Source organism: Botryllus schlosseri, chromosome 16, assembly GCF_051294905.1.
Source record: "Botryllus schlosseri isolate E-star chromosome 16, Bs_hap1, whole genome shotgun sequence".
NCBI classification, from domain to species: Eukaryota; Metazoa; Chordata; class Ascidiacea; order Stolidobranchia; family Styelidae; genus Botryllus; species Botryllus schlosseri.
In genome coordinates, this window is record NC_137251.1 from 13,534,013 (window position 1) to 13,559,631 (window position 25,619).

The 25,619-nt window shown below is 39.6% G+C and overlaps 3 protein-coding genes and 1 long non-coding RNA gene across 4 annotated transcripts in view; 1 reads left to right on the forward strand and 3 right to left on the reverse strand.

Annotated features, from left to right (window-relative positions):
* The window catches only part of LOC145458289 (catenin alpha-2-like), a 102,361-nt gene continuing 76,742 nt past the window's right edge, over positions 1-25,619 (forward strand). Inside the window, exon 1 of the mRNA XM_080336624.1 lies at positions 1-20. The gene's annotated coding sequence lies outside the window, so the exon portion shown is untranslated. The remainder of the gene's footprint in view (positions 21-25,619) is intronic.
* Positions 4,233-6,661, reverse strand: LOC145458302 (uncharacterized). Its single transcript, XR_013921105.1, has 3 exons — positions 5,646-6,661; positions 5,344-5,372; positions 4,233-4,507 (listed from the first exon to the last, which is right to left on the reverse strand). It is a non-coding gene; the product is annotated as an uncharacterized LOC145458302 (long non-coding RNA).
* LOC145458721 (organic cation transporter protein-like) lies at positions 11,291-24,643 on the reverse strand. Its single transcript, XM_080337178.1, has 14 exons — positions 24,515-24,643; positions 23,019-23,308; positions 22,733-22,879; positions 21,485-21,588; positions 17,490-17,644; positions 17,223-17,412; positions 17,034-17,145; positions 16,778-16,979; positions 16,662-16,665; positions 16,317-16,618; positions 15,842-15,950; positions 15,654-15,753; positions 11,642-11,760; positions 11,291-11,430 (listed from the first exon to the last, which is right to left on the reverse strand). Exons 1-14 carry the CDS (start codon positions 24,597-24,599, stop codon positions 11,355-11,357), a joined length of 1,995 nt encoding a protein of 664 aa, XP_080193304.1. The 5' UTR covers positions 24,600-24,643; the 3' UTR covers positions 11,291-11,354.
* The window catches only part of LOC145459289 (organic cation transporter protein-like), a 29,853-nt gene continuing 28,903 nt past the window's right edge, over positions 24,670-25,619 (reverse strand). The window contains exon 17 of the mRNA XM_080337937.1: positions 24,670-24,993. The gene's annotated coding sequence lies outside the window, so the exon portion shown is untranslated. The remainder of the gene's footprint in view (positions 24,994-25,619) is intronic.

A 25,619-nucleotide genomic window follows, 5' to 3' on the forward strand; every position in this document is an offset into this window, starting at 1 on the left:
GAGTATTTGGTTGTATTAAGGTTGCTCCCCGGATTATGTGTGTATCTACCAGTTTTACTGTGAATAAAGAATATAATAATAATAATAATTAATTAATTACTTTAACGTAACCTAACTTCTGCACTGACGCATCACTGCTGTGGATGCCTGCGAAACGATCTGGATATATCGCACCTGGACGTACCCGCCGTGGGACCAAGCGGATGACCCCAGAGGACTCGTCAACTCCGACCACACAGGAACACCAAAGAGAAGATATTTCTCAACATGGCGCCTGTGCAACACCGAATTGTGGCTCACAAAACAGCTCTGCTGCAAAAGAAAAAAAGATGAGACACAGATGGAGTAAAGAAGAGTATAAAGAAATAATGAGATGTTACTTCTTAGCCAAACTTGAAAACTCGGCAGGAGTAACCGAAGGAACTTTTCAAAAATGGAAAGAGAGAACAAACAACTCTCCAACCATGACTGCCAATACCCTGGCAACTATGAGACGCTGTGTAATGAAAAAATTATCAGAACAAGAACTCGCAGAAATCGAGAGCGAAATTTGTAACAAAAACACAGAAAACTCTGAGGCACTAGAACTTCAATTCGGCCAAGATGACCTGTATCCGCAACAACCACTTGATGACCTGAACATCCCAGAGGTAGAATCACAAAACACCATCGGGCACCCGAATGAACCAACATCACCTAACGTTGATGACATGGACACAGAATTAGAATTGGAGATCAAAAACCAAATTATCGACCGAATGAACTCCACATTGGATATAAATGACAGAGTGAATTTACCTGACCTACAAATTACAAAGAAACTGAAAACTGATATTGCAGTAGCGAACAAAATTTTGACAGAAACCATACTACCTGCAATAAATGACAAAAAAGGAGAAAGACCACAATGTCCCTTAACGACAATCAACAACCTCATTTACAGCACTGCGGCAGTTATCTCAGAAAGGCACTGCAAAATACCAAGACCTGTCAACAAAAAAAGGGGAAGCCATACGCCAGCTTGGCAACGCAGAATTGAAAACAAAATCGCAAAACTAAGGTGTGATGTTGCGATACTCTCAGAACTAAAAAAAGGAACTGTTTCCCGCAAAGTAAAAAATAAAGTAAAAAAAATAGAACTGGAGCACCAAACAAAACTGCAGTCAACAGAAAAAGTGACAATGTTGCAAGAGGAATTAAAAATGAGAATATGCGCCAAAGCACAACGATTGAAACGATATAAAAAACGAGAAACACAATATCGCCAAAACTTGTTATTTACTCGCAAACCTGGCCAATTTTTCCGAATGATGAAACAAAAGTCAAACCACAAAATTACCAGCAGCAAAATTCCAGCCACTGCAGAACTGGAAACATTTTGGAAGGAAATATGGGAAACCGAAAAATTGCACAACTCAAATGCAACTTGGATACAAGACCTCCACACTGACCACCTACAAACGCCAGAACAACAATGGTCAGAAATCACAAAACAAGAAATCAAGGAGGCCCTAAAAAGTTCACTGAACTGGAAAGCAGCTGGTCCTGACCAGATCAAAAACTTTTGGCTAAAAAAACTAACTGCAACACATAATTACCTAGCGGCGACCTACAATGAGCTTTTATCCTCAACCAACTCGCACGAGATCCCAGCCTGGTTCACACAAGGGATCACCTATCTTATTCCAAAAAATGAAAACACCAGGGACCCCAAGAACTACAGGCCGATAACATGCCTGACAACCATGTACAAAACACTGACCAAAATCCTGGCAAAACGAAGCTACAAACACCTAGAAAACCTTCTTCCGCCTGAGCAGAAAGGTTGCAAGGAAGGTGCCCTTGGCTGTAAGGACCACCTGCTCCTTGACAAAACCATTCTTGAAAACTGCAAGAGGAGACACACTAACCTCAGCATGGCATGGATAGACTACAAAAAAGCTTTCGATTCAGTCCCTCACACATGGATACTGAAAACAATGCGTATGTACAAAATGAATCCGATCATCATCAGATTTATTGAAGATTCAATGAAAAATTGGCATACCAAACTGTTGATCAAACATGACCAAGGCGAAACAGAAACCTGTACAATTCAGATACGGAATGGTATCTTTCAAGGCGACTCATTCTCACCACTTCTATTCTGCCTCAGTTTAGCTCCACTCAGTGAGTTGCTGAGAAAAAATGAAACAGGATACGTGATGAAAAAAGCAGCAAACTCTGAAGGTCAAAAGATTCATCACCTTTTGTTCATGGATGATCTGAAACTGTACGCGAAATCCGATGCAGACCTGAATAACCAAATGAAAATTGTTCATGAGTTTTCGGAAGATATAAAAATGAAATTTGGCTTGGATAAATGCTCAAAACTTACCATACGACGTGGAAGAGTCACCAGCACTGGCGACATGAACTTCAAACTGGGTGAAACCATAACAGAATTGAATGCCGAAGATCACTATAAATATCTCGGGATCTGTGAAAGCGACAACATTAAACATGCTGCAATGAAATCAAGTCTAAAAAAGGAATACATTAGCAGGCTCAAGTCAATTCTCAAAACTGAACTCAACTCCAAAAACAAAATCAATGCCATAAACAGTCTTGCAGTGCCTGTCTTGAGATATAGCTTTGGTGTGGTGAACTGGCGCAAAGATGAAATTAAAAAATTGGATACAAAGACGAGAAAATTGATGACAATGCACCACATGCATCACCCAAAATCTGATACACAAAGACTGTACATCCCCAGAAAAAAAGGTGGTCGAGGACTACAAGAAATTGAACAAACTTTCAAAACAGAAATCATCGGCTTGTCACAGTACATCAACAACAGCGAAAACATTTACTGCATACTCATTGCACAGGAAGACAAACAGCGCAAAACAAAATCTCTGAGCTATCGTCACGACAAGTACGTCAGAGAAGTCAACATGGAAACAGCTAACCTGTACACTGCTGAAAACACTGTTGCCAAACCCACAACAATAGCAAAAGCAGCACGAGTTCAGTACAAAAATGCAATGCTCAAAATGAGAGAAACGATATGGGAATCGATGCCTCTTCATGGACAGCACAAGAAGTTAACTTCACAGCCCCATGTAGACGAGCTTTCATGGACCTGGCTATCCAGCTCTGGCCTGAAACCGGCAAGCGAAGGATTCATTTTCGCAGCACAAGACCAATCGCTTCCTACAAAATACTATCGCAAAAGAATTCTGAAGCAAAACACGGACGGCAAATGCAGAATGTGCCACAACCAAAATGAAACTGTAGCACATCTCATGTCCGGCTGTGGTGCACTTGCAGCTACCGAATACACATGGAGACACAATAGGATTGGTCACTACATTCATCTTGAATTATGCAAACATTTTAACATCACCACATCGACAAAAAATTGGTACGATTACAACCCAGCACCAGTGACAGAAAACGAACAAGTAAAAATTCTGTGGGATGTACCAGTTATAACTGACCGCGAAATCAGGAGCAACCGCCCGGATATAATCGTCAAACTAAAAAAGAAAAGAGAATGCTTATTCATTGAACTGGCTGTCCCAGCTGATCACAACCTACTGCAAAAAGAATCAGAAAAACACTCCAAATACGCAGACCTCAAAATGGAATGTGAGAAAATGTGGCGATGCAAAATAAACATTGTACCGATAGTCATTGGTGCTACAGGGGTCGTGAGCAAAAAACTCATGAGGCATATCCAACAAATTCCGGGTAACGTTCGATTCGACATGATCCAGAAGATCACATTATTGGGCACTGTGCACATTCTTCGGAAGGCCTTGAATGCACCACTGGACTAAAATTACACTTGTGAATCACAGCATAATTTCTGTAATTTCGATTCTTCATCTTCAATCATCTCTACCTCTGCTCTGTAACCCTTGCCAACTCTTCATCTGCTGCAATTCTGTAATCTGACTTCTCCGTGTATTGCATAGGAATAACAATTTGAATGTATTACTGAAATTTTAAAAATTTACTCCAATCTCGCCATTTTCCTTTGGGGGCAGGTTGCTCCCCGGATTATGTGTGTATCTACCAGTTTTACTGTGAATAAAGAATATAATAATAATAAAAAAAACGACGCTGCACCGCTGGACTAAAATTATACTAGTGAATCACAGCATCATTTCTGTAATTTCGATTCTTCATTTTCAATCATCTCTACCTCTGCTCTGTAACCCTTGCCAATTCTTCATCTACTGCAATTCTGTAATCTGACTTCTCCATGTATTGCATAGGAATAACAATTTGACTGCATTACTGAAATTTTAAAAAATTTACTCCAATCTCGCCATTTTCCTTTGGGTGCAGGTTGCTCCCCGGATTATGTGTGTATTGACCAGTTTCTTACTGTGAATAAAGAATATAATAATAATAATTACTCCAGTGGTCGATGCTGTGGACGTTGTGGTGGTGGTTATGGCCGCGGTCGCTGTGGTTGTGGTCGCTGCTGCTGTGGTCGGGGTCGGTTACATTAACCCTGAAACAAAGATATCACAAAACCGTTTACTTCTCCTTAGGGTTGCATTCAAAGCAAGAAGTATTTTGAAGCAGTTTGCTAAAGCATGGTGTAAGCAGTGTTTTAAACAAATGCCTTTCAAAAAATGTTCTTTTTCTCTCAAAAGTTGTGTAATTGTGTAAATACTTTCGAAAAAACATGTAGCATGAGACTTCGGATGACTTGCACAAAATATGGTTGACGTATACGATATGGATGGAATGGCTGAAACCCTCGAAATATTGTCGTCGGTTCAATAGTTATAACACGTTTAGTTATATATCATTGCAACATAATGGATGTTATGATGGTGATGACCGCCTACCGTAAATATGTTGCTTGACGATGCAGTCCTGGTCAAAGATATTTTGGTCCGTTTAAGACAGGTATCTGAAACCTTTTTCGTCTGAGTAGCCATATTGACCCTATATTGTTATTGTCCATGATATCGTCACCGGTAAAAAAGCAATCAGAAGCATGTTCTCAACAAGGGCTATGTTCTAAATAAGTTTGTTTCAAATGCAACCCCTACTTGCCCAAAGCTAAAATAGTCAGTTTGTAAATGAACGACGAATGGATCCGATAAGCCTTCATTGTTACGCCGTAATTCCGGCACTCACTGATTAAGAAAGTAGTAGAGAATGGCTGCATCAAAAAGACTGAATCGCCGACGGTTGACGCGCCGATGAGGCTGCGGTTGAACGATGGGATAATAGATACGGCTTGGATTGTAGGGTACCAACCCGGGGAGTATTAGATGCGAATAATGGCCTAATCGCGCAATTGTGACGGAGTATATACTATGGTTAACGACTCACGTGATTCGCTTGCGGTTCGCCATCGCTTTCTGTAAAAAATCATAATCATATGCGAGTGTTCAGTTTCAGGTTATTATTACGATCAAGATCAATCAGATCAATATGGCGCAAGATTGCGATACAATGAAAAAGGTGCAAAGGTTACCGAACCAGAATTGGACAACTAAAAAATCCATACTGAATGAAAAGTAATGGAAGATAACATAAAAAGACAATCGACAAAATGAGGATATATCTGATCATGGGTCCGGTAATCTCGAGCTCTGACTAGTCTTTTATAAAACATAATGAAAAACACTCACTTTCTGAAGCGTATACGATGTAAGCGAAAATTGCGAGGCAAAGAATTGCATTCTTCATTTCGAATCTACAGGCTATGGAATGAATAGGCCTACAGAATGCAAGAACACATAGATTAGTACTTTGTATCATTGAGCTTTTTTATCTAGCATATATAGAACACGCCACTTCAACCGCGAATGTTATCACAACACACTAATCACGTATAATCACACCCGAAAGGGACTAGGCTTTGCGTTCGTCGAAAATCTATTTTGAACAATAAGCAATAAGCATTGTGTCTTGGATTGGTCGTCCGCATGCGTTCTACGGTATGCGTCTAGTGGGGGCCAGATCGAAAAATTCTTTGGTCCGACTCCGATCCGACTTCGGCCGGATTCGTGAAATGACCGATATCCGATCCGAAAAACTCCGATAATAATCAGGTTAAATTATCAGGTTATATATTTAATATTGCAACAAAAGAAACATGACAATGAAAACTCACATTTTTTTATTGAGCATAGGTTTGTAATGCCAGCTACAGGCGTGTGGTTGGTAGTTAGCCTACAACAGCGATGCTCATCAATAACCTCAAAATCGATTATAACCATATCCAAAAATTACCAATCCGGCTCCGGCCGTATTGGAACAAATATGAATCCGACTCCGGTTCATGCCCTGCTCTAGTAGGCGACTCACTCAAAGCGCTGTCTCGCTGTGCTCGAGTCAGGATCGAGTATGAATTTCCGTGATTCGGGTCCGGAACCGATAGAAGGATTTTTTGAGTATTGAAAGTATATGTTCCTTGCTGCTATGAGCTAATTTTGCGACGGGAATTATGGTTTTGATAATATTTTACACCGCGGAAGGCTGTAAACCTCGATTAATCCTATCGCAGCATCGAAACATGTACGAAAGCTACGCACTTTGATGGAAACAACTTTTCATTTTGGTTGTGATCGACTCACATCATTGTGATAAAGTGCAATGAAATATTAGTATTGTCGAAAAATAGCAAACAATATTTAATGTGATGTAGACTAGCACTATATTCTTTGTAATCGCATAACCAGTAAATATTTGAGCTATCCGCATCACCCAACACCCATACGGCTGTGACGTCACAATGTGTGTACTCGTCCGTAATCCAGATTTTCCACTTCAAAGTGCGACGACAAATTTCTCTACACGAAAAGCTGATCGCACGTATGCATCAGAGATTACATTCCGAACATTATTATGTCCTACTGCTTTAACGTCATTTGAACATTTCAAAACTCTATCTTCAATCTCATCATCGCTCCACGGGAACAAATTTCAACTATTCCGATTTTGTATCTTGCTCGTGGTACTTGATGCGTCTAAAGGTTGTGAGCTGTGACTCGTGCAACGACTATGCAACCAGTTTTAAGGCCTGTAAAATCTCAAGAAAAAAGTTAAAGAAAAAGCTAAGACCCGAAAACTAAAATATCCGTTTTTGTGGTTCAAAAGAGCTGTTCGTGTCTGCATGTGTAGCGGTCGATGTTATCACTTCCTCCGTCGTCCGAATACACCCGAGGGCTTCTGATATTGTTGCAAATTAGCAAAGCAGCATAAAACTCGCGGAAATTTGCACTTGATTTGAGAGCACCAGATTTTATCGTTGCAGCGAACAGTGCTCTTACAAGTTGAGTTGGCCTGTCGTTTGTGACCCAACCTGTAGCAAGCGACCAACCATGTGAACTGAAAATTCCTGTTGTTCTTGCCAGCCATGTAATCCTAAACTGTGTTCCGTATAGGGTCGGAATGCGAGGTCAAACCCGAAATCGCTGAATCGGTATTTTCCCGGGATTATCACACCTTAATCTCGGGATTTAGTGGGATTAGCACAAGTAGGAAAATACGCATGATATCGCGGACCACTGGTCCACTTAACGCATGCCCCAATGGCTGACGTCATGTATTTGACAGGGAGGAAACATAACCAAGTTTACCACGTGACCAACACAAATTTGTATCATATTTCTCCAACTACTCAAGCTTCACAATTCTTTTATACAGCGAATACTTCACAATCCGTTTTCCTATTGGATCAAGCTTCACTCACAACCATTGTTACAGATTTCTTGCGAGTAAAAAAAAACGCGTTTTCTCTTGTATGAGACTAATTCGACGAACGCATCAAAATTATCTATCACTGGTCAACACATATATTTAGGCAGACAAAGTAAGAGTGGTTTTGGGGGTTCTGAAGGGCACTGATTCCGAATATGACCTTAGTTTTTTCAAATTGGCTCTTGTTGTGGAGATAACCCATGGGGCTATTTTGACCAAAATCTCCCATTTTGGCGGTAATGACTAGACATAAAATCGGCTGAGTCGTACTATAAAGTTTAGAAATTCAATCTACTTGTTATTTTTACAAACAGAAGACTATTTAAAATCAAAATTCAGCAACAGCACTATATTTAGGGGTATTAGATTTATCATATAGTTACATACTTTCGCGGATATCATGTTCATAAATAAACTTCAGTCATGTATATGAGTATTTACCTAGATCAGGGGTTCTCAAAGGGTGGGCTACAGAGCATTTTGAGGTGGGCCACAGAGCTATTTAGAAAATTTCAGAATTAATGTAAGTTTAGTTATATTTCTTATGTTATTCGCTAAAAATATATTCGTATTATCGAATTATACGGAGGCTACATAAAGCTTTTCATCCGACTCTGATTAGACGTAGTGGCACGTATGAAGTCAGCATGTACAAATCGAAAACGTTAGGGAGAAACGGTGGCTCTACTGGCTATGACAACCTACGACTAACAGTAACTAAAATAATTTCAAGCGTATACTGGAAGATAATGCTGAAGTAACCAAGTATTCCGGCAGGATCATATGTCGTATGCCGTTGAAAGGGATATGCAATGAACTCGGAATGAAGTGCAATTGATATACAGATTTAGTGTACTTCGGCAGGCCGTAATATTGCAAGCCAAAATAGCCGTAATTGCAAATTATTTGCAACTTCTGGCGGAGGTATACTGCACCACCACAACGAATCTTAATGGATTGAGGATTTATCGGAGCGCATTAATCTTTGAAGTCAGTTTAAAATGTCCGGCCTGGAAATCATTGTACATGATGAAAGAGTCACAGGAATTGATTGTATCATTGGATTGAATATTCTGACATCGCAATTTCAGTTGTTTTGGTACAAGACATACAAAGTACATCATACGTATTGAAAAATCTTTCTCCACTTCTCTGTAATACCCAATTCACCAATAAACTGTTCGATGCTGGCCCAGAATTATTATAATATTCCCCACAATAGTATCACTAAAGTCCCAATCACATAGTGCGGGGATCTGACCATTGTGTTTCGCGACGCGAATGGAGCAGCGGACGAAAATAATCTACTTATGAGTTTTAGCCTATGATCTGCCAGGGCCGTAACTGCCGCACCCACACCCCCAATTGGGGGAGCTCGAAGGGACCCAAGATTATTTCGTTGGTCGTTTGTTGAAGGATATTAATGCAACTTGAAAGTTTTTTCGCGCTTCGCGCGATTTCATATCCCGGGAGATCGATATTTCAATATCATCAGTTAGAGAAAACTGCGCATATTCTAGAGAAATAGGCATATCGGCGCTGTCCATGACCACGCATTAAACAGGATTATCAGGTGGGCCGCAGCACATTTTTAAACCGGAAAATGGGTCACGGCCAAGAAAGGGCTGAGAACCCCTGACCTAGATACTCAAATAACGTGACATTAGTTCAATCAGTTTTACGTCAACCACCTATTGTAAATTTGAAATAATCAGTTGGAATACAATATTATTGATAAATTTTAAATCAAAATTGTTTTTTTGTACGATTTTCGCCTGTAAGCTATTTAGTGCAGTTTCTGGAAAGGTTCCGGCAATGGTCTGACATAATATGTTCAATGGTTCATCTTATCTGCCCTTGTATCTTACTTTTGTTATTCTGATGTCTTGTTAGAACCTCTCCTCTTGCTAATCAACAAGATGATCGGGAAATATATCAAGATGACTGAAACGGACGTGAACTTTCATTCTCATGTTTGTTCCAAGTTTTCGATATGCAGATACGAATTTTCGGACCAACTGTTTGTAGTTGGGTGCTTTGTGATCAGCTAAAAAGTTTTATTTACTACAGCCTAGGGAAAATTACATGCTGTGAACTCCTCCTAATATGAAATTGGAATCTTTCATCGGTATTCGAATATACCAGATTTAAGCTTCTCGTTTGATAGGATTACTAGGTATTCCCACTTTGTTGATTCAGTGGAAAATTATCCATTTACCAGTCAAAAGAAATGAGACACATATGAGTATGGTAGTTAAGCCTTTCAAGGACAAATTCTATAGTTTTATACTCCTCTTTAATCTTGGTAGAAGGACCAACTGATACAGGAGAAGATGAATTTCCGTTTAACAAAAGTACAATTTTTAAACCTTGTCAAACTGCTTTTTTCACAAACAAATATTTCGCATCATGCCATGTTAATATTGATAGAATGACTGAGAATGACATGAGGGTTCTTTATAGTCAATTCGCCATTTATGCGCAGTATAAAATTAGAAAAAACTACGATTTTCTTCCTACCAAGTGAAATATTTAAGGGTAAATACAGTAATTTTGGGCTTTTTTAGGGTATAAATATCTTCTGACAGAGAGCCAATCTGACAAAACTAAAGTGATATTCGTAATCAGCAACCTCAAAAACCCCAGAAACGGCTCTCAGATGTTCTGCCTAAAAATTTTTTTTCATTTTGTTGACCAGTGTAATGTATCGAGCGAATATGGTATTAATAGTTCTAACAACTTCTGGATATTAAGTCACCATTGGTCCAGGTACGACCAGCTTTTCAGCTACAATTCAAACAACACTCAAGTCATGCTTATTTATTTCGTAAAACAGATATGAGTACAGTAGAGCTCCATTTCATTTGCCAGCTTTGTAATCCACATTTACCAAACTAGACAACCCGGTCCTTTGTCGTCAGAAAGAATTTTTGTATAATCTTAAAATCTCGTTGCTTAGCTTGTATCCGTCCGTGTTTTTATTCGAATTTCTCTTCCGTATTACTACATTGTCCCACTATATTTGTATTTTATTCCTCGGCGCGCACTATAACCTTTTCAAGTTGCTTGCTGCTATAGCTATAGTAGGCCTATACACGCTGCATTTTTGCAATGGTTGAATTTCCATTTAAGCTATTTATAAAATTGTGTTATTGCGTCACCATTCGCTATTTGGTTTTGAATCCAACTCTGTTCAACAGGCACTATGTCCTTTATAGTGCCGATTGATCTTGATAAGAGGCATGCGAAAAGTTCTTTCAGTCAATAAAAATATGAATGTATACTCTTACAAGCCTTGTTTATGATTTCGCTGGTAAACTATAGGCTACAGCACGTGAAAATGCACGTTCAGTAGCAATTTTGTTTAAAATTAACAAAATGCTGCGTTGTAAAGGCTCACTATAAAGAACGTAACAGTAATTTCCATCAGATCACATGATGTTTAATTGTAACTTGTGATGGAAAACTGTTACTTTAAATCGACTTGATGGAAATGTGGGAATGACCGACATGACGAGACTCGTCAATAAAGTTAAAACTTGTTTATAAATTTTGACTCGGAACCTCGGGACTTGGTTGTAACTTTGGTATATTACACATGCGTAATACAAATATGCACATATCATCGATATCATTCAAATCATCGGGTGATCTTCCTCGTTTTCCACGTTCCCCTTCGCCTGCTTCGCTGTTGCAATTAGTTTGTTCGCCCTGTAAATATTTAGGTACAATAATCGCCAGATTTTGAATTTCCGTTTCTTAACGTTACAAGACATTTTTAAGCATCCATCGACATAGTGGCATGTGCGAAGGGAGTTTGAATGCGTAGGCTAAATGGCTGAGTTTGCCATTCGCGCCAGAACGTAACAATGGGAAGATGCTATATCCCGCTGCTGATCGCATCACTTGTAAGGCGTCTTACTTCGATTGACGATAAAATTCCTCGGCGTCCGCTAAAGTTGTGAGCAGTGGTGCGCCTTTTGTTTCGGGAAGAAAAATGTTGACGCCGCCAGCCATAATCGCTAAGACTCCAAATATTGTCTGCAAATGCGAAAAAGGTCACGTTGTGCGATTGTCATTTGTCACCCAGTCAAATATCATGGATCAATAGTATATTTAGCAAATACGAAACATTTATTCGCTAGCCTGTAAAATATCAAATAACCAGGTTCCATGTTATAAGGACAAGTTGAATCAGTGTCAGGGGAATCTCCTATATTATGTCCAGTCCAGACATGGGGCGATTACTTCATGAATGTAATCGATTGCGATTGCGATTACTTCTGAATCACGCGATGGCGATTACGATTGCAGCAAGATTAGCAAGTAGTCCATTATGATTACGATTACTTTGGAAAAGCAATCACGATTGCTCACGATTACATTTATATGGTCATTAGAACTTATCTTTGGAAGACAATATAACGATATCGATGACAAGGCCCCATGAGAGAAGGTCTTCCTTTTTAAATGACACGTCATGAAGTCATTTTATGTTTATGTCATAATATACCCATTGCACGATTTATAGAAAGAGGCATTTTGGTGCCGGCCAATACCGCGCCGCAACACATCAAGACATGATACCAAATAAAAACCTTGGCCGAAACTTTGTGTATTTGTACATTGTCCATAGCCGCTCTGGATGGTCGCGACAAATAGTCCTGGCTTCTCAATTTGAGTTTCCACAATACAAATTGCAACCCGGTGCACCCACTGAGGAGAATGATGCGCCACGTTTAGAAATTAAAATTTGTTGGTGCGTCTCACGAAAGTTACTCGTTTAGTTTCCTTATCATCTGCTACGTTTGGGCGACTCCAGTGTCTTTTGACTAGTATTATAGCAAACGGGAGGTCACGATTAACAACATAAAATAAAGTAATAATAACAACGGGCCCATCCGAAGATGTTATAGTTTAGGCTTACCATACGTCCTCTTTAAAGAGGATTTGTCCTCTTTTTTGACTTTTTTGAAAGTGTCCTCGGAGGACGCCCTTTGTCCTCTTTTTTGAGATTTTGTCCTTTTTTTTGAAAATTTAGGTCAGATTTAGAGCAAATTGTGAGTGATATGCCGCAAATTGGTACAGAAGTGAAGCTCCGGCGGGTATTTCGGAGTGAAAAACGGTGATTTTAGCTCTGAGTGAAAAGATGACCTTTTTTTTAGTCATCCGCCTGGCAATGGCAATGTGTAGAGAAAAACGGTATTTGGAGCTCTGAGCGGAAAAGATAACTTTTTTTATTTTATTTTTTATTTTAGTTAACCGATCACAAAGTGGGAAAAATTCACCGGTTTTTGAGAATTCTTCCCCGGTTTTGCAAGTCTGAAGTTTCTGAAAAAGGTGTCCTCTTTTTAGATTTCCAAAATATGGTAAGCCTATTATAGTTATAAATTAGGTACCCTAAATTGTCGCGGGGCCGTATGAGAATAAGATAGAGTAAACATTAAATTCTGCCTACAATCCACTTAAAATGGATATTTCGATCTGTCGTCATACGAGTAACGCCAAATAACGGCTATAGGTTATGATTCAGCAGCCGTTGGTTTTTAAGGCTTCGATGTAGAAATCCTCATTAATTTGTTGAGCAACGGCCTAACTGCATTTAACTAAGCATAGAAAAACAGCAATGAAGAGCTTCTTGGAGGTACAGAACTTCAGTATACAATTGAATAGTATATTCATATTGAAATGAACCCGAATATTTTGTGATACGATTGTTGATATACAATGTTCTTTCCAATTCTCTACTAGTTGCTGACGATTACCTCTGACGAGTGTGAGCCGAAAATATTCGGATTCATTTCAATATGAATATACTACTCAAAACACCAATGCATACGTTACTATTTGAAACTAGGCAGAGTGGGGATTATTATGCTGCTGCGAGGTAGTGGCTTCTGGAGTGTATTGATAACCTGATAAAAAGCGTGGCGGGTTTTCTTACAATCACAGTACTAGCCTACATGTACAGTACATCGAATATCTATTTACTACGTGGGGATAATTGGTTACGCAATGACGAACCAATTAAGATTAAGCTAATACTTGTGACGCAATAATGAGCAGTGAAGTTTAAAAATCCGACGTTTCTGCTATCAATAACCTGTTATAAATCGCACTCTTCATTGTTCAGTCTTCACGAATTTTCAGTTTATGCCATGGTCCTTGTGGTGATCCGCAATTAGGCAATAATTACTTTCATATGATTAGTTACGTTGTACTGTACAGTGTCGCCTTAGCGTTACCGTGTCCTTCTAATCTCTTCTGTTCTGCTGTCGGTTGTGTTCTATGTTGCTTAAAGCCACATTGGTTACCTTTGCTTTAATAAAGCTTCAGTCAGTTATTCAACGCAATAGTCAGTTTACGACAGTCCTTGTACAAATGAAAAGCAATCGTTCTTTCACAAAGAGATCGATTAGATATGTGAAATAGTCGATTACGATTACTTCTGATTCTTTTCGAATGTAATCGAATGCGATTTTGTTTAAAACATGTTTTAATTTAAACAGTGTTTTAAACAAAGGCCTTTTTGAAAAAAAAACTAAAGTGCGTTTTTTAAAGTTATATAATTATGCCATAATTGTGTAAATACTTTCCAAAAACATGTTGTGTGAGCCTACGGACGACGATTACCACCCGATATAGCCGACCCTCGAAATAGTCGGTTCAACAGCTATAGTACGTAGATATAGATCATTGGTGCGGAACGAATGTTCTGATGATGATGACCGCCGACCGTAAAAATGCTACATGACGATGTAGTCCTGGTTAAAGCTATTTTTGGTCCTTATATGACAGGGGTTGGAACTTGGAAGCCTATTTCGTCAAGGGAGCTATATTTACCTTATATTTTTAATCGTGAATATCATTCCACTATGACGTCACAATTAAATATGCGTGACGTCTTGGCTTCGAAAAAAATGAACATGTTTTAAACAAGGGCCTGGTTTTAAACATTTTTGTTTTAAATTGATTTTGGTTTTACACACCACACTAATCAGGGATTGGCAACCTTTCCGATGCAGCGTGCCTAAATATTAAAATATTACCCACTGGCGTGCCAACATTTATATTTTGTCATATCCCACAAACCACTTATCTGTATATGGCAACGGCATCGGTTATGCAAGTGATTCTATTAGGTCGTGAAGGGTATATATAAATTTTGGTCGCTACCGCATTTGCATCATTTAATTTTAGTCGAGTATAATGATCGATCTGCCGTGGTTGCTATGGTCGTTTCCATGCAAGTCCACTGTGTTTGGTACCATATATAGCCAATAAGTGACATGCCATCCAAGGATGTTACGAGGATATGACTTGATTATAGGAATTTGCCCACCCCTGTATCATACAAGTCGGTTTGATGTCACAATCAGGTTGGTATGACAATAGGTCTGTCTGCAAAGGTCCAAAGATCGCGGTAAAGGTTGTCGTTGCTCCAGATATCTTGGAATCGCTTACACGTATCGCACGAAACTAAAAGAATACAGTCATCCTTTCGTGAGACGAACACGATTCCAAATTCGCATTTCGACACGGGCTCATTATTTTCCACCGCGATTTTCATTTGTACTATTACGCGCCGGTCATTTCGGCGCTTGGACGGTTGATATATCAACGTCGAACGTTTTGATTCTGAATAAATAGATATAAATTGGGGAATACTTCCATGCGAAGCAGGTCGCTTTTGGGTTCCCATAAGAGAAAATATCCCACACATCGATAACGCGTAATGCGGAATATCATAGCCTATGTCAATAGGTTTTCAAATTTGGTGTGTTAGTTTCGTGGATTGAAACATCGAATCCGATTTACGTTGGCAGTGATCAACTCAATAAAAATGCTGCTGCAATAAAGAGCTCTCGTAGCTTTACGCTACCTTATTTTCGGTGTAATGAGCACCGGTGCTGCGCAACATACGGTATACTTACTCCTGTGACCCACGGTACTGATTTCTGTAAGTGAAGGGCGAAAGGTGTGAATATTGTTCCAAGTCGAGCGGACATCGATCCCACTCCGACACCAGTGCTCCTGTACACAGAGCCGATATGATCATTTGAAAGTTTTCATTGGAATACAGTTATATGAACGAGATATATATTCGATACTTGCAAGTTACCTAACAACTGTTGGATAAAGTTCTGCTGTAAAATTGTAAATCAGTGCAAACGCACCGGAAACGGCAAATTTACCACTCAATGCCCAAACAGACGCGACGATCGATAATTCTGAAATGAGAACAATTGGATGAATAACGATAACGACGGCAACAAGAAGTAGTTGCATCATTGTTGAATATGCGCTTGCGCGCAGTACATTTGGAAGCACCGCCCACTTGGATGACATGTTTCAATTATTCGTATTGCGACAAACGAATAGAAACAAACTAATAAACTTGAATAAAAATGAAGGCAAGCGCTTTTAACCGCCTGATGAATATGAAATGTGTTGGCTTTACTACTTTATGACCCGGATCTGTGACTGGCCCTTCAAGTCCTGAGCCTTTTGTGTTCAGTGATTATTCCGATTCTGTATTATTACATTTGTCATTAATAAATACACCGTTACAACATCTTTTAAGTTGAATAACTTACGTGGAATATCTTTTGAAAACAAATTGGATATGGTTGCAGCCAAGCAGGAAAGTCCCCCGTATAATAATGACACCGCCATCGTGGTTCTTCGACCAAATCGATCCATTGCCCACACTACAGCTGGCAAAGCCGCAATTTCCATGACACCACCAAGGACGTTATTAACGTAAACGGAGCCAAAGGTATAAGGTGCACAATATATTGTTAGTATCCGTTTATGGAGGAAATCATTCGTAAATCCGCTGAACAGATTAATAATATGTACTACAACCACTGGAAACGTTCCGAGGCACTGAGATAAACTTCACTGGAAATAATGCATGGGAGGAAGAAACCTATTGGAACAGATCTTTGGAAGGACGCCTACAGCATCTTCAAAGATCATAATTGTAGCCGATGCGATTACACGTATAAACTTTCCGATTCCGATACAGCCGATTCTTTTCAAAATTGACAACGACCTTCATATGTGTGGCGACAAACCTGTTCAAATGAAACAGTTAAAATATACTCGCCTGCAAGTGTTTCAACGTTGAGGGATAGACCGTAATATATCAGAGCAGTGACAAACCAATTGAAGGCAACATTGAGAGTCACAATTCTCATCCTCGGAAGAGACAACAAAACCAGTGGCGAGTATTTCTTGTTTCCTCCCAGAGACTTCTATAAAACGACCCTTGATAAACCTCTTTTGAAAGTTTTACGGTGAGAACATACTTTTACGGTCGCTAATTTCCAAATTGTTTCAGGCAAAGCAATGTTATTTCGCTTCGCAATTTTGCAAATTATTTCTTTGGCTTGGATTTTCCTTCCTTTAGAAATGAGCCACCTGTAATTCGAACATGACTCACGGTTTGATCGCATTTAAATAACCATGAGTCTCTGCGATTTTGCTTGCACGCACACCTTGGCGATTCAGGAAGAATGAACCAAAACATTATAACTGGGCAAGACACGAGGGATATTGCCAGCTGAAGGTCTCTCCAATTTCGATGCCACATCGCCAGTGGAGAGAGAAACATGTAGCCGAGAGCAAAGGCGCATTGACAAAATATTCCAAGTACAGTTCTCCATTTCCCACCGGTGATTTCCATGACTGCAATACAACAGTGGGGTTGCTCGACACTGGGACACTGGTAATTCAATCCCTGATTAAACTGATTGGCGACTTACTGTAAACAAATCCCGATACAGAAGATGACATTACGAATGTAGCTAAAAGGAATCTGGTGATGGCGAACGTGATGATGCTGCCACTAAACGAGCAAGCAACTCCAGCCGCTAGCAGACCCATTTGTGACCAAACCAGAGTCAGCACACGTCCGGTCCTTCAACAAAGGTTTAACCAATCAATTCACTATATTAGGCAGAGGTGGTCAAAGTAGTCAGGAAAGCTACTCAAGTAGAAATAGAAGTAGCGACGAAAAATCTACTCAAGTACGAGTAGAAGTACTTCTTACATTAGCAACCTAAAACTACTTTAAGTAGAAGTAGAATTAACTGATTTTAAATCTACTCAAGTAAGTAAGTAGTTGTGAAAACGATCGTAATTCATTCGCGCGGACTGTCACAAGCTGCAAATGGAGTTATGCTGAAGGTGTAGAGAGCTTGATTCAAATTGATGCATCCCAGGAGGTGTTAATTTTTGACAAAATAAGCATTAATGCTTATGCGTGCACATCATGGGATGTAAATGATAGTATTGATGTGGAAATGCGATACTAATGCTTTGTTCACTCGACCACCTCGTTTTAGAGAATACCATGCCATGGCACCTTCCCCCATATTATAAGGCCCCTAGTTCAGTCGAAGAGCAATACGGAGTTGTGTCGGATGCGGCTTTAACACTTTGCGCGATTATTATACGTTAATTAAAGTATGGTACATCGTAAAAATGCCATATATAGTGTATAGCTATATTTTCGGAAAATATAGCGCATTAGTACACTTGCTTTTATGCTTCAACATCTATGTTTTCCAGAAAAAAGGACTGAAACTATGATTAGAACTCAACGTATAGTACTCGTAATTTAAAGAAAAATACAAATACTACTTCTAAAAAGCGGAAAATATAGTTCATTTCTTTTGTCCAGAAAGTTTCAACGGCGGTCTGCTAAAACAGGTCTAACGTTGAAAAAAGTCAAATTCCACTTTTTCAGATTAGGACACGTCATGGGTTGCTACGTATAATAGGTAATTGCTAGATTGTGAAACGGTTGCTTCAAACGTTAAATAGGGGGCCATAATTACTGTGATGAAATATTTGATATGCGGTGTGAACGGAACCACGCAACCCAGTATCTAAATTATATTCAGCGAAACATATTTGTCACTCCACATCTACTGTGCGCGAAGCGCAACGAAAATTCTGGGTATTACGTGACTTTTATGAAAATTTAATGTTGGCACTACGTGAAAACAGCCCCTAAATTCCTTGACCCCATAGAGTTCGATCAATTGTAATTTGTTATTGAGCTGCGTTGGGATTGGTGTTGGTGTTGTGAGTGTGGGATATTAGGCTTACGGGTTGGAGGATATTAGGGTTACGTGTGTGGGGATATTAGGGTTTGGGTTAGGGGTCAGGGTATTCAAAGATTAGGTTTGTGGGTGCGGGATATTAGGGTAGTAGGTGAGTTGGGGCATCCCAAAATCAGGGTGGGTCAATGTTCCCTCTAATCTGCGCACGTGCGCAATTGCGCAGTGCCAACACGGTCTCTGCGGACAGAAAATCTCAGCTGCGCACAAAAAATCCGAAGTGCTGGCCTTGTTTTAGTCGTTACTCACGGTTGTCCAACGGACCGCGCTGTGAGTTGGTGAATGCGCGCTGACTAGTGAAAAATGAGAGGGAACATTGTGTGGGGTGATATTAGGGTTCGGGTATCCTAAGGTTAGGTTTGGGAGTATCGTATCCCTCACCCCCAATCCTAATATCCACCACGCGTAACCCTAACCCACCTTCAACCCGAATATTCCCTCACCCACAGCCCTAATCTTGGGATACCCTAACCCCAACCCTAATACACCTCCAACCCCAATATCCCTCCTTCACAACCCTAATATTAGGATACCCTGACCCCAACTGTATTCCTAACCCACCTCCTATCCACCTCCTCCTAACCAGCTACCCTAATATCCCGCACCTACTACTCCAAACTTACCTCGCTTGCTACTTTAGCCAAGGATTATTTGGGACAGCAACATCAGCCCCCTCAAAAAGAATATTCTTAATTGCATGTAACTTTTATACTGCAAGAAGAAATTTATCGGGGTCAGAAGCTTTTCACACCCTAAGGTTATAGGTTAATCAAATGCAATTGAACAGTTTTTGAGCAGGTGAAAATGTAAATGCGAAGCAAAATTTTGTAATTTGTAGTTATCAGGAGCTTCTTTCCTTTTGCATTTATTTTAATTTTACACACCTTATCGTTCTCATCCTTATCTCTGACGCCTTACCAATGCCATGTCATTTGCCTTACTCAGCTTTGTGTATTCGTTTAATTACATTTTATTGCCTGTCTTGTAGCCTATTCGTTATTAGTCGTTGCCTGTCGCTCACACTTTTGGTTGTTAACAGTCGCTTCAAAAATGTTTTGTGTGTTTGTATGTTCAGTACTCATGATTAGGAATAGTTCGAAAACATTCGAGTTTTTTAATTAAAAGGTATTATACGTGTCATGAATGAAATATGAATAGCTTATGATTGTTGGTAATTAAGTCGCAGCGGTTGTCAAAGAGCACCTTTCTACCAAAGTTGAATTTACGATTATAATCAATTAACAGCAGTTTAACAGTAATTGAAATTGCAATTCGATATTTTAGCATGGAGTAATTGTAATTGAACTGAAAAAATGTAATTGATCCAGCTCTGAGTAAACTAGGTGTTTTTCCACATAATGTTAGAATTTTACTACTTAATCTTCATTTCTGGTTGAAACTGTCTGTCCTTACGAAGTAATTTGGCCTGAAAAAACTTTTTTGAATTGAAAGTGACAAATTTTTACGTAAAAAAACTTTATTTTAACGACAGCTGGACCTATAAAGGATTTCAGTAGCGACATTATGCATTATGGTAGAAATAATTAAAATTTGTTGTAGTAAAACGAAAGATACTTTCCTACAGTCTCGGGTAGAAATTGCCTGTCCTTATGAAGTAGCTTGCCAAGAATGGAAAAAGTACGTTCAACAGCAGCAGTTGTTGGCAGGCAAGACTGAAGTTGTGTGTACTGTACACTGCTGGTGACACGCCGCGTTGTTTCATTCTGACAATCTTGTCTACATCACAATTTTTCATCATGCACTTCTTGAACCAATGCCCACGCAGTCTTGCTTCAGTTAGGATATTGCGGTACGTTGAGCATAACATCATGTCAACCTATTTGTTTCATTTGACCGTATATGATTCACAATAAGCAGAAAATGAGCCGTCTACAGCGGTAGGCCTATAAAGTAGGTCAGAAGCTGTAAAATGTCACATGGTAAGTTCTCCATAGCCTTTATACAGGCTAAGGTTCATCGAAAGTGCAAACATCTACGATACAAACGAAATGCAGGTTACAAATTTTTTTGACTTGGTAAACAATTTTGACACTTTCCTAACCTAACGCCCTAATTTCGACAAAATTTTTACTTATTTTGACGTGTCAAAAAATCGCCCTTATAATGAGCAATGAGCATGCAAGCCACAGTATGGTGGCGACAAATTTTCTTGACATTGGTGATGTCATAATCGCAAGGAGTGAATTGGAAATCCCGGCCCCCGTCATAATTGGTGTGATATCGGGGATATGTGTCAGTGGTGTCACTGATCATCTGGTGTTGATTCAAAAGCAAACACGTTTGTCGCGTTTGCGTTGTTTAACGACGCGTTTCGCAGTGCAGCGTATACGCAGCGCATTGCACTGCGCAGTGGGGTTACCATGTCGTGACGACTCGGGCGTGCAAAAATTATTTGTTTGTCATAATGATATTTTCCACTGCATTGCTTGATTTAGCAACGTCTTATTGCACATATAACTTGACAGAGAATTTCAATGAATTTAATTTAACACATAAATAATAGACCGCGTTGTATGAATATCACAATTAACAATGACGGCGAAACACTATGACAACTAAAATACGGTATCGATTTGGTTGAATTACTCTAATCACACATGACCTTTGCTTACCAATCTGACACAACGCCGCCAACGAGAGCTCCCATCAAGACGCCACAGTAATATACTGCGGTTGAAATTGTGGCGATCATTGAACGCTCACATACAAGGTTCCACTGAAATAGTAAAAGAGGCGGCCATTAGAATTAGATAGATTATTCCAGTGGTTCCCGACCTTTTTGGTCTCGTGGACCCCTTGGCCGATATTTGAGCTAAAATTCCCCCCTCTGAATAAGTTGCCTGTGACTAAAAAAGTTTTTTTTACCGCACAGCCATTTGTTGACTAAACAATTTATGGCCAAACATATTCAGATATGTCGAATTATGTCGAATGCGGACCTCACTATACTTTGGTAAAGTTCCGCTAAATGTGGCCTGTTTTTTACCATTCGGGTAGCCGCTAACGAAAAATAAATCACCATAAGTCCTTTTGTTAAGGCCTCGAGTTGAATCGATAAATTTGGTATGTTCTTCACGTTCGCTCATACGTTGGCTTATAAAGGTTAGCATTTTCACCAGCGGCCTTGTGCTTAATTCGGCTTGACTTTTTCCTGCTTAGTAGCAATTCGGTCGAGAGGCTGTCACGGACCCAAACGAAATCGTCTCGTGAGCCTCACTTTATCAGAGGGGGTAATATCTACGGAGGGCATTTAAACATTCACCTAGCTTAAAACCCGCCAAAGAAACACACAATTGTAAAGAACCAGTTTCATATTCTAAAAACCTTGTGAACCCAGTGTATCTTCCGATTCATCGCTGAAGTCAGATTCCCCCCTAAAAATTTCAAAATTTCCCCAATGGGGGAATTCCCCCCCGGTTGGGAACCACTAGATTATTAAGTCATATTCGGGCGATCAATCGGCGCAATTTTCATATACTAGGATCAATTTTAATGAACTATGATCTCGACAAATACGGTGCGAATAATATTCCCCAGGCAAGAAGGCTACAGTGCATACAGAAGAGATGGAGTGGAACTTTTAGAGGACTTCCACGTAACCCGAAAGACCTAGGTGCAATCACCGAATTAGCCAGCAGAACGGTGGTTTTGTATAAAATGCGAAGTTTCACCAGTAACTGTTATACCATTATTACACATTCCCGGGTAATGAGAGTTTTATCGCGACACGTCGGGGGATTATTTCACGAATGATAGAATATTGAACTGTCGCAATGTACAAGCTAATTAGGTATCGTGACGTAAGCCTACACTTTATAGACATATATATTTGAAGCGGTAAAATGCCCACTGCCAGATACCTCAGTAACCACCGTGCTTGCAAACGTCGTGTTGTCGAATACGTAAGAGGAGCAAGTAATGTAGCTGAAGTTTACATTGACCTCGTTCAAGCATGTGAAATTACCGTCACTGCAATTTATTGCACTCGGGTAATGGTTGCAGGTATTCTAAATGCAAAAGGGAATTTTGAATTTGTGATTGATTGGGCCTTGGTTGAAATCTCGAAAGACATAAGGAAGATGGAACAAGAATGCAGGATATTGTGCCTATAAAGCAAGGGCGCATATATAATATATATCAATTTACTTCATTTTCTGTTGCATTAGTGCCGTTCATAATGTCATTGTCCGATACGTTTTTGTAATCCATGTTATGATCAATTCCCGGTATCCGACATCGAAATGCGGGGATGGCAGCTATAAAAACTGCTGCTACTTGATGCATTGCACATGAGACGTAGATGTAATATACGAGCAACACTAGGAAAAGTTGATATCTGCCGCATGATCCGATATGTTCCAGAATAACACCGAAATCGATCGTCGTGGATTCATCATCATCTTGTTTTTTTCTGTCTTCATAGTCGTCGGTCATCGCTATTTTAGATACCAATGAGTTACCAGATTACGTGCTACTGGTGATAAATGTGTGCGAGTGTACATCAAAGACATGAAGTTAGTACATAGGTTTGGCGCTATTATAGTCTACAGACCAGCCTAAGTAAATAGCTTTTTGACCAAATTCTTTTAGAGGAACACATAGCTGACATCCAACGATAAGCATCGAATTTTGCGAGTTGATGAACTGTATCGCTTCGAAGTATCAAAAGTTGTTCACAAATATTTTTCCAATAGTCTCCCTCCTGTGTTTGATGACTTTTTCATACCTGCTAAACATGTCCATTCCCATTACACGAGATCTTCGTCTAAAGGAAACGTCTACTTACCCCAACCCAATAGCAACCTAACTAAGAGATCTATCGACTACTCGGGACCTATCATCTGGAATGCATTGCCATCACATATCCGTGAATTGCCTTATAATAGATTCAAAAAAGCCCTGCTTGATCACCTCTTGTCGTTACACTAACGCTGTAACCCTACCTCGCCCAGACATTGCTTCATTGATCATTTGCTACCATTTTTTAATTTTTTTTCTATTTTCCTTTCCTAACTAAACACTTTTTTACAGCCAGACTGTTCTGAGTCAAGTGTACCTGTTTGATGCTGGTGTGATTAGACTAGATGACCTTCACGGTCTTATCGATCATTCCTATCTAATACCGAATACTGTGTACGCATATTTTCTGTACCACCATCACTGCCGTTTGTTATGTATTTTGGTTCGATGAAAAATAAAGACTCTCTCTCTCTCTCTCTCTCACATCACAAAATATTTTTGACGCATTAAATGTTGGCGCACTTCCAACATTCGACTTGATCACTTCGGCCTTCTCTCGTGTATTCACACCTGCATATAGAACGAACTCATTTCGTCAAAAGGCTCTCATGCATCTCGGCATTCCAGGTGAGAGACGCGATTGTAATGTTCAGTAACCTTCGCCACGCGTTAGAGTTATAACCTACTTCCTTGAGCGATATTAATAGCTATCGTCGGCCACGTTCATGGACGTGGCCCATATGCATGAAAACTATCGCCTGTATCATATTATGCCTTCTAATTAAAATTATCGTTTCTCTACAAGCGCTGTCGACAATACAGCGTTTTTAATAAGAGAGCTGTTCCATCGAATGGACTAATAACATTAATCTGGCTATGCAATTATATAACTGTCAAGTCACCTTCTGCTATGAGTTGGCCTTGGCAGATAAAGCTTCTTCTCTGGCTGAACGGTCCGTAAACAGCAACTGTACGAAGCGTAGTCATTCCTCAACGTCATCTCTCCATGACGTTTTACGCCTTTGCAAAATCTCATGCACGCATATCAACAAAACACAAATCATTCGGGATGTATTCGAAAAACATAATGCGTGATATTGTAGGCAAGAATGAAGAATTTCGAATTTTTCCGGATGACAATAGAATCTTTTGCGACCAATGTTTTTCAAGGTTTTGCGTTGAATTTCTTTCAAAGTTGTTTGCTTGATGCAGAGAGTAATTTCAAGTTGAAATTCAAAGACTTTTGAGCAAGAATGCTAGCATTACTATAAAAGATTGGTATTTTCAAAAAATTTACAGTACAAAGCGTATACCAAGGTTCCGCGAACATGAACCTCCGACGTATCAAAGTTTGTAAATCGAACACGCTGGCATCATCCATCTACAAATAGTCCATAAAACAGCGTAATAACGCCCGGTAAATATATAATCAAATTCTACTATAAATATGACTAATCATTGTGTATAGGCTTTATCTGTTGAAGTTGAAATTGAAAGAACTTTGACTAATAATGCTAACATTGAAGAGACTCTTTGGGGTACAGAACTTTAATATACATTTTAATAATATATTCATAGTAAAATATATTAAAACCCGAACTTTTCGAGCTGACACTTTTCAAGGGCAATCGTCAGCCGATGGAGAATTTCAAAAACATGCATCTAGCTACATTGCATACAACCAATAATGACGTCATAGAAACAAACAACATGAAATACAGGCAAACCGCGAGCGCAGCTAGTGGCCAATTTTTAGATTCATGAAAAATTCCTTCTGCTGACACAAGCGCGGTCGGTGGATTTTAAAATAAGTCGATTCCAGTGCAGACAGATGGAAATTAGTGCGGCCTCTACCTAATATAGAAAATATTTCATCGCGATAGTTTTCAGCGCAAGTTGCATTCTTGATACGGCTACTTGCTCTGTTGAGTTTAGTTTTACCGATACCATCTACATGCAAACCGACGGTGAAGCTACAGGTAGCCCTCTTGGCCCGATTTTAGCCAA

Coding starts and splice junctions, on each gene's coding strand:
- LOC145458721 (XM_080337178.1), bottom strand. CDS start 24,599: ATGACTACGCTTCGTACAGTTGCTGTTTACGGACCGTTCAGCCAGAGA. Junction 21,589..22,732: donor CAAGCACGGTGGTTACTGAG/GTATCTGGCAGT, acceptor TTACTATTTCAG/TGGAACCTTGTATGTGAGCG. Junction 17,146..17,222: donor ATTCTTCCTGAATCGCCAAG/GTGTGCGTGCAA, acceptor TTCGAATTACAG/GTGGCTCATTTCTAAAGGAA.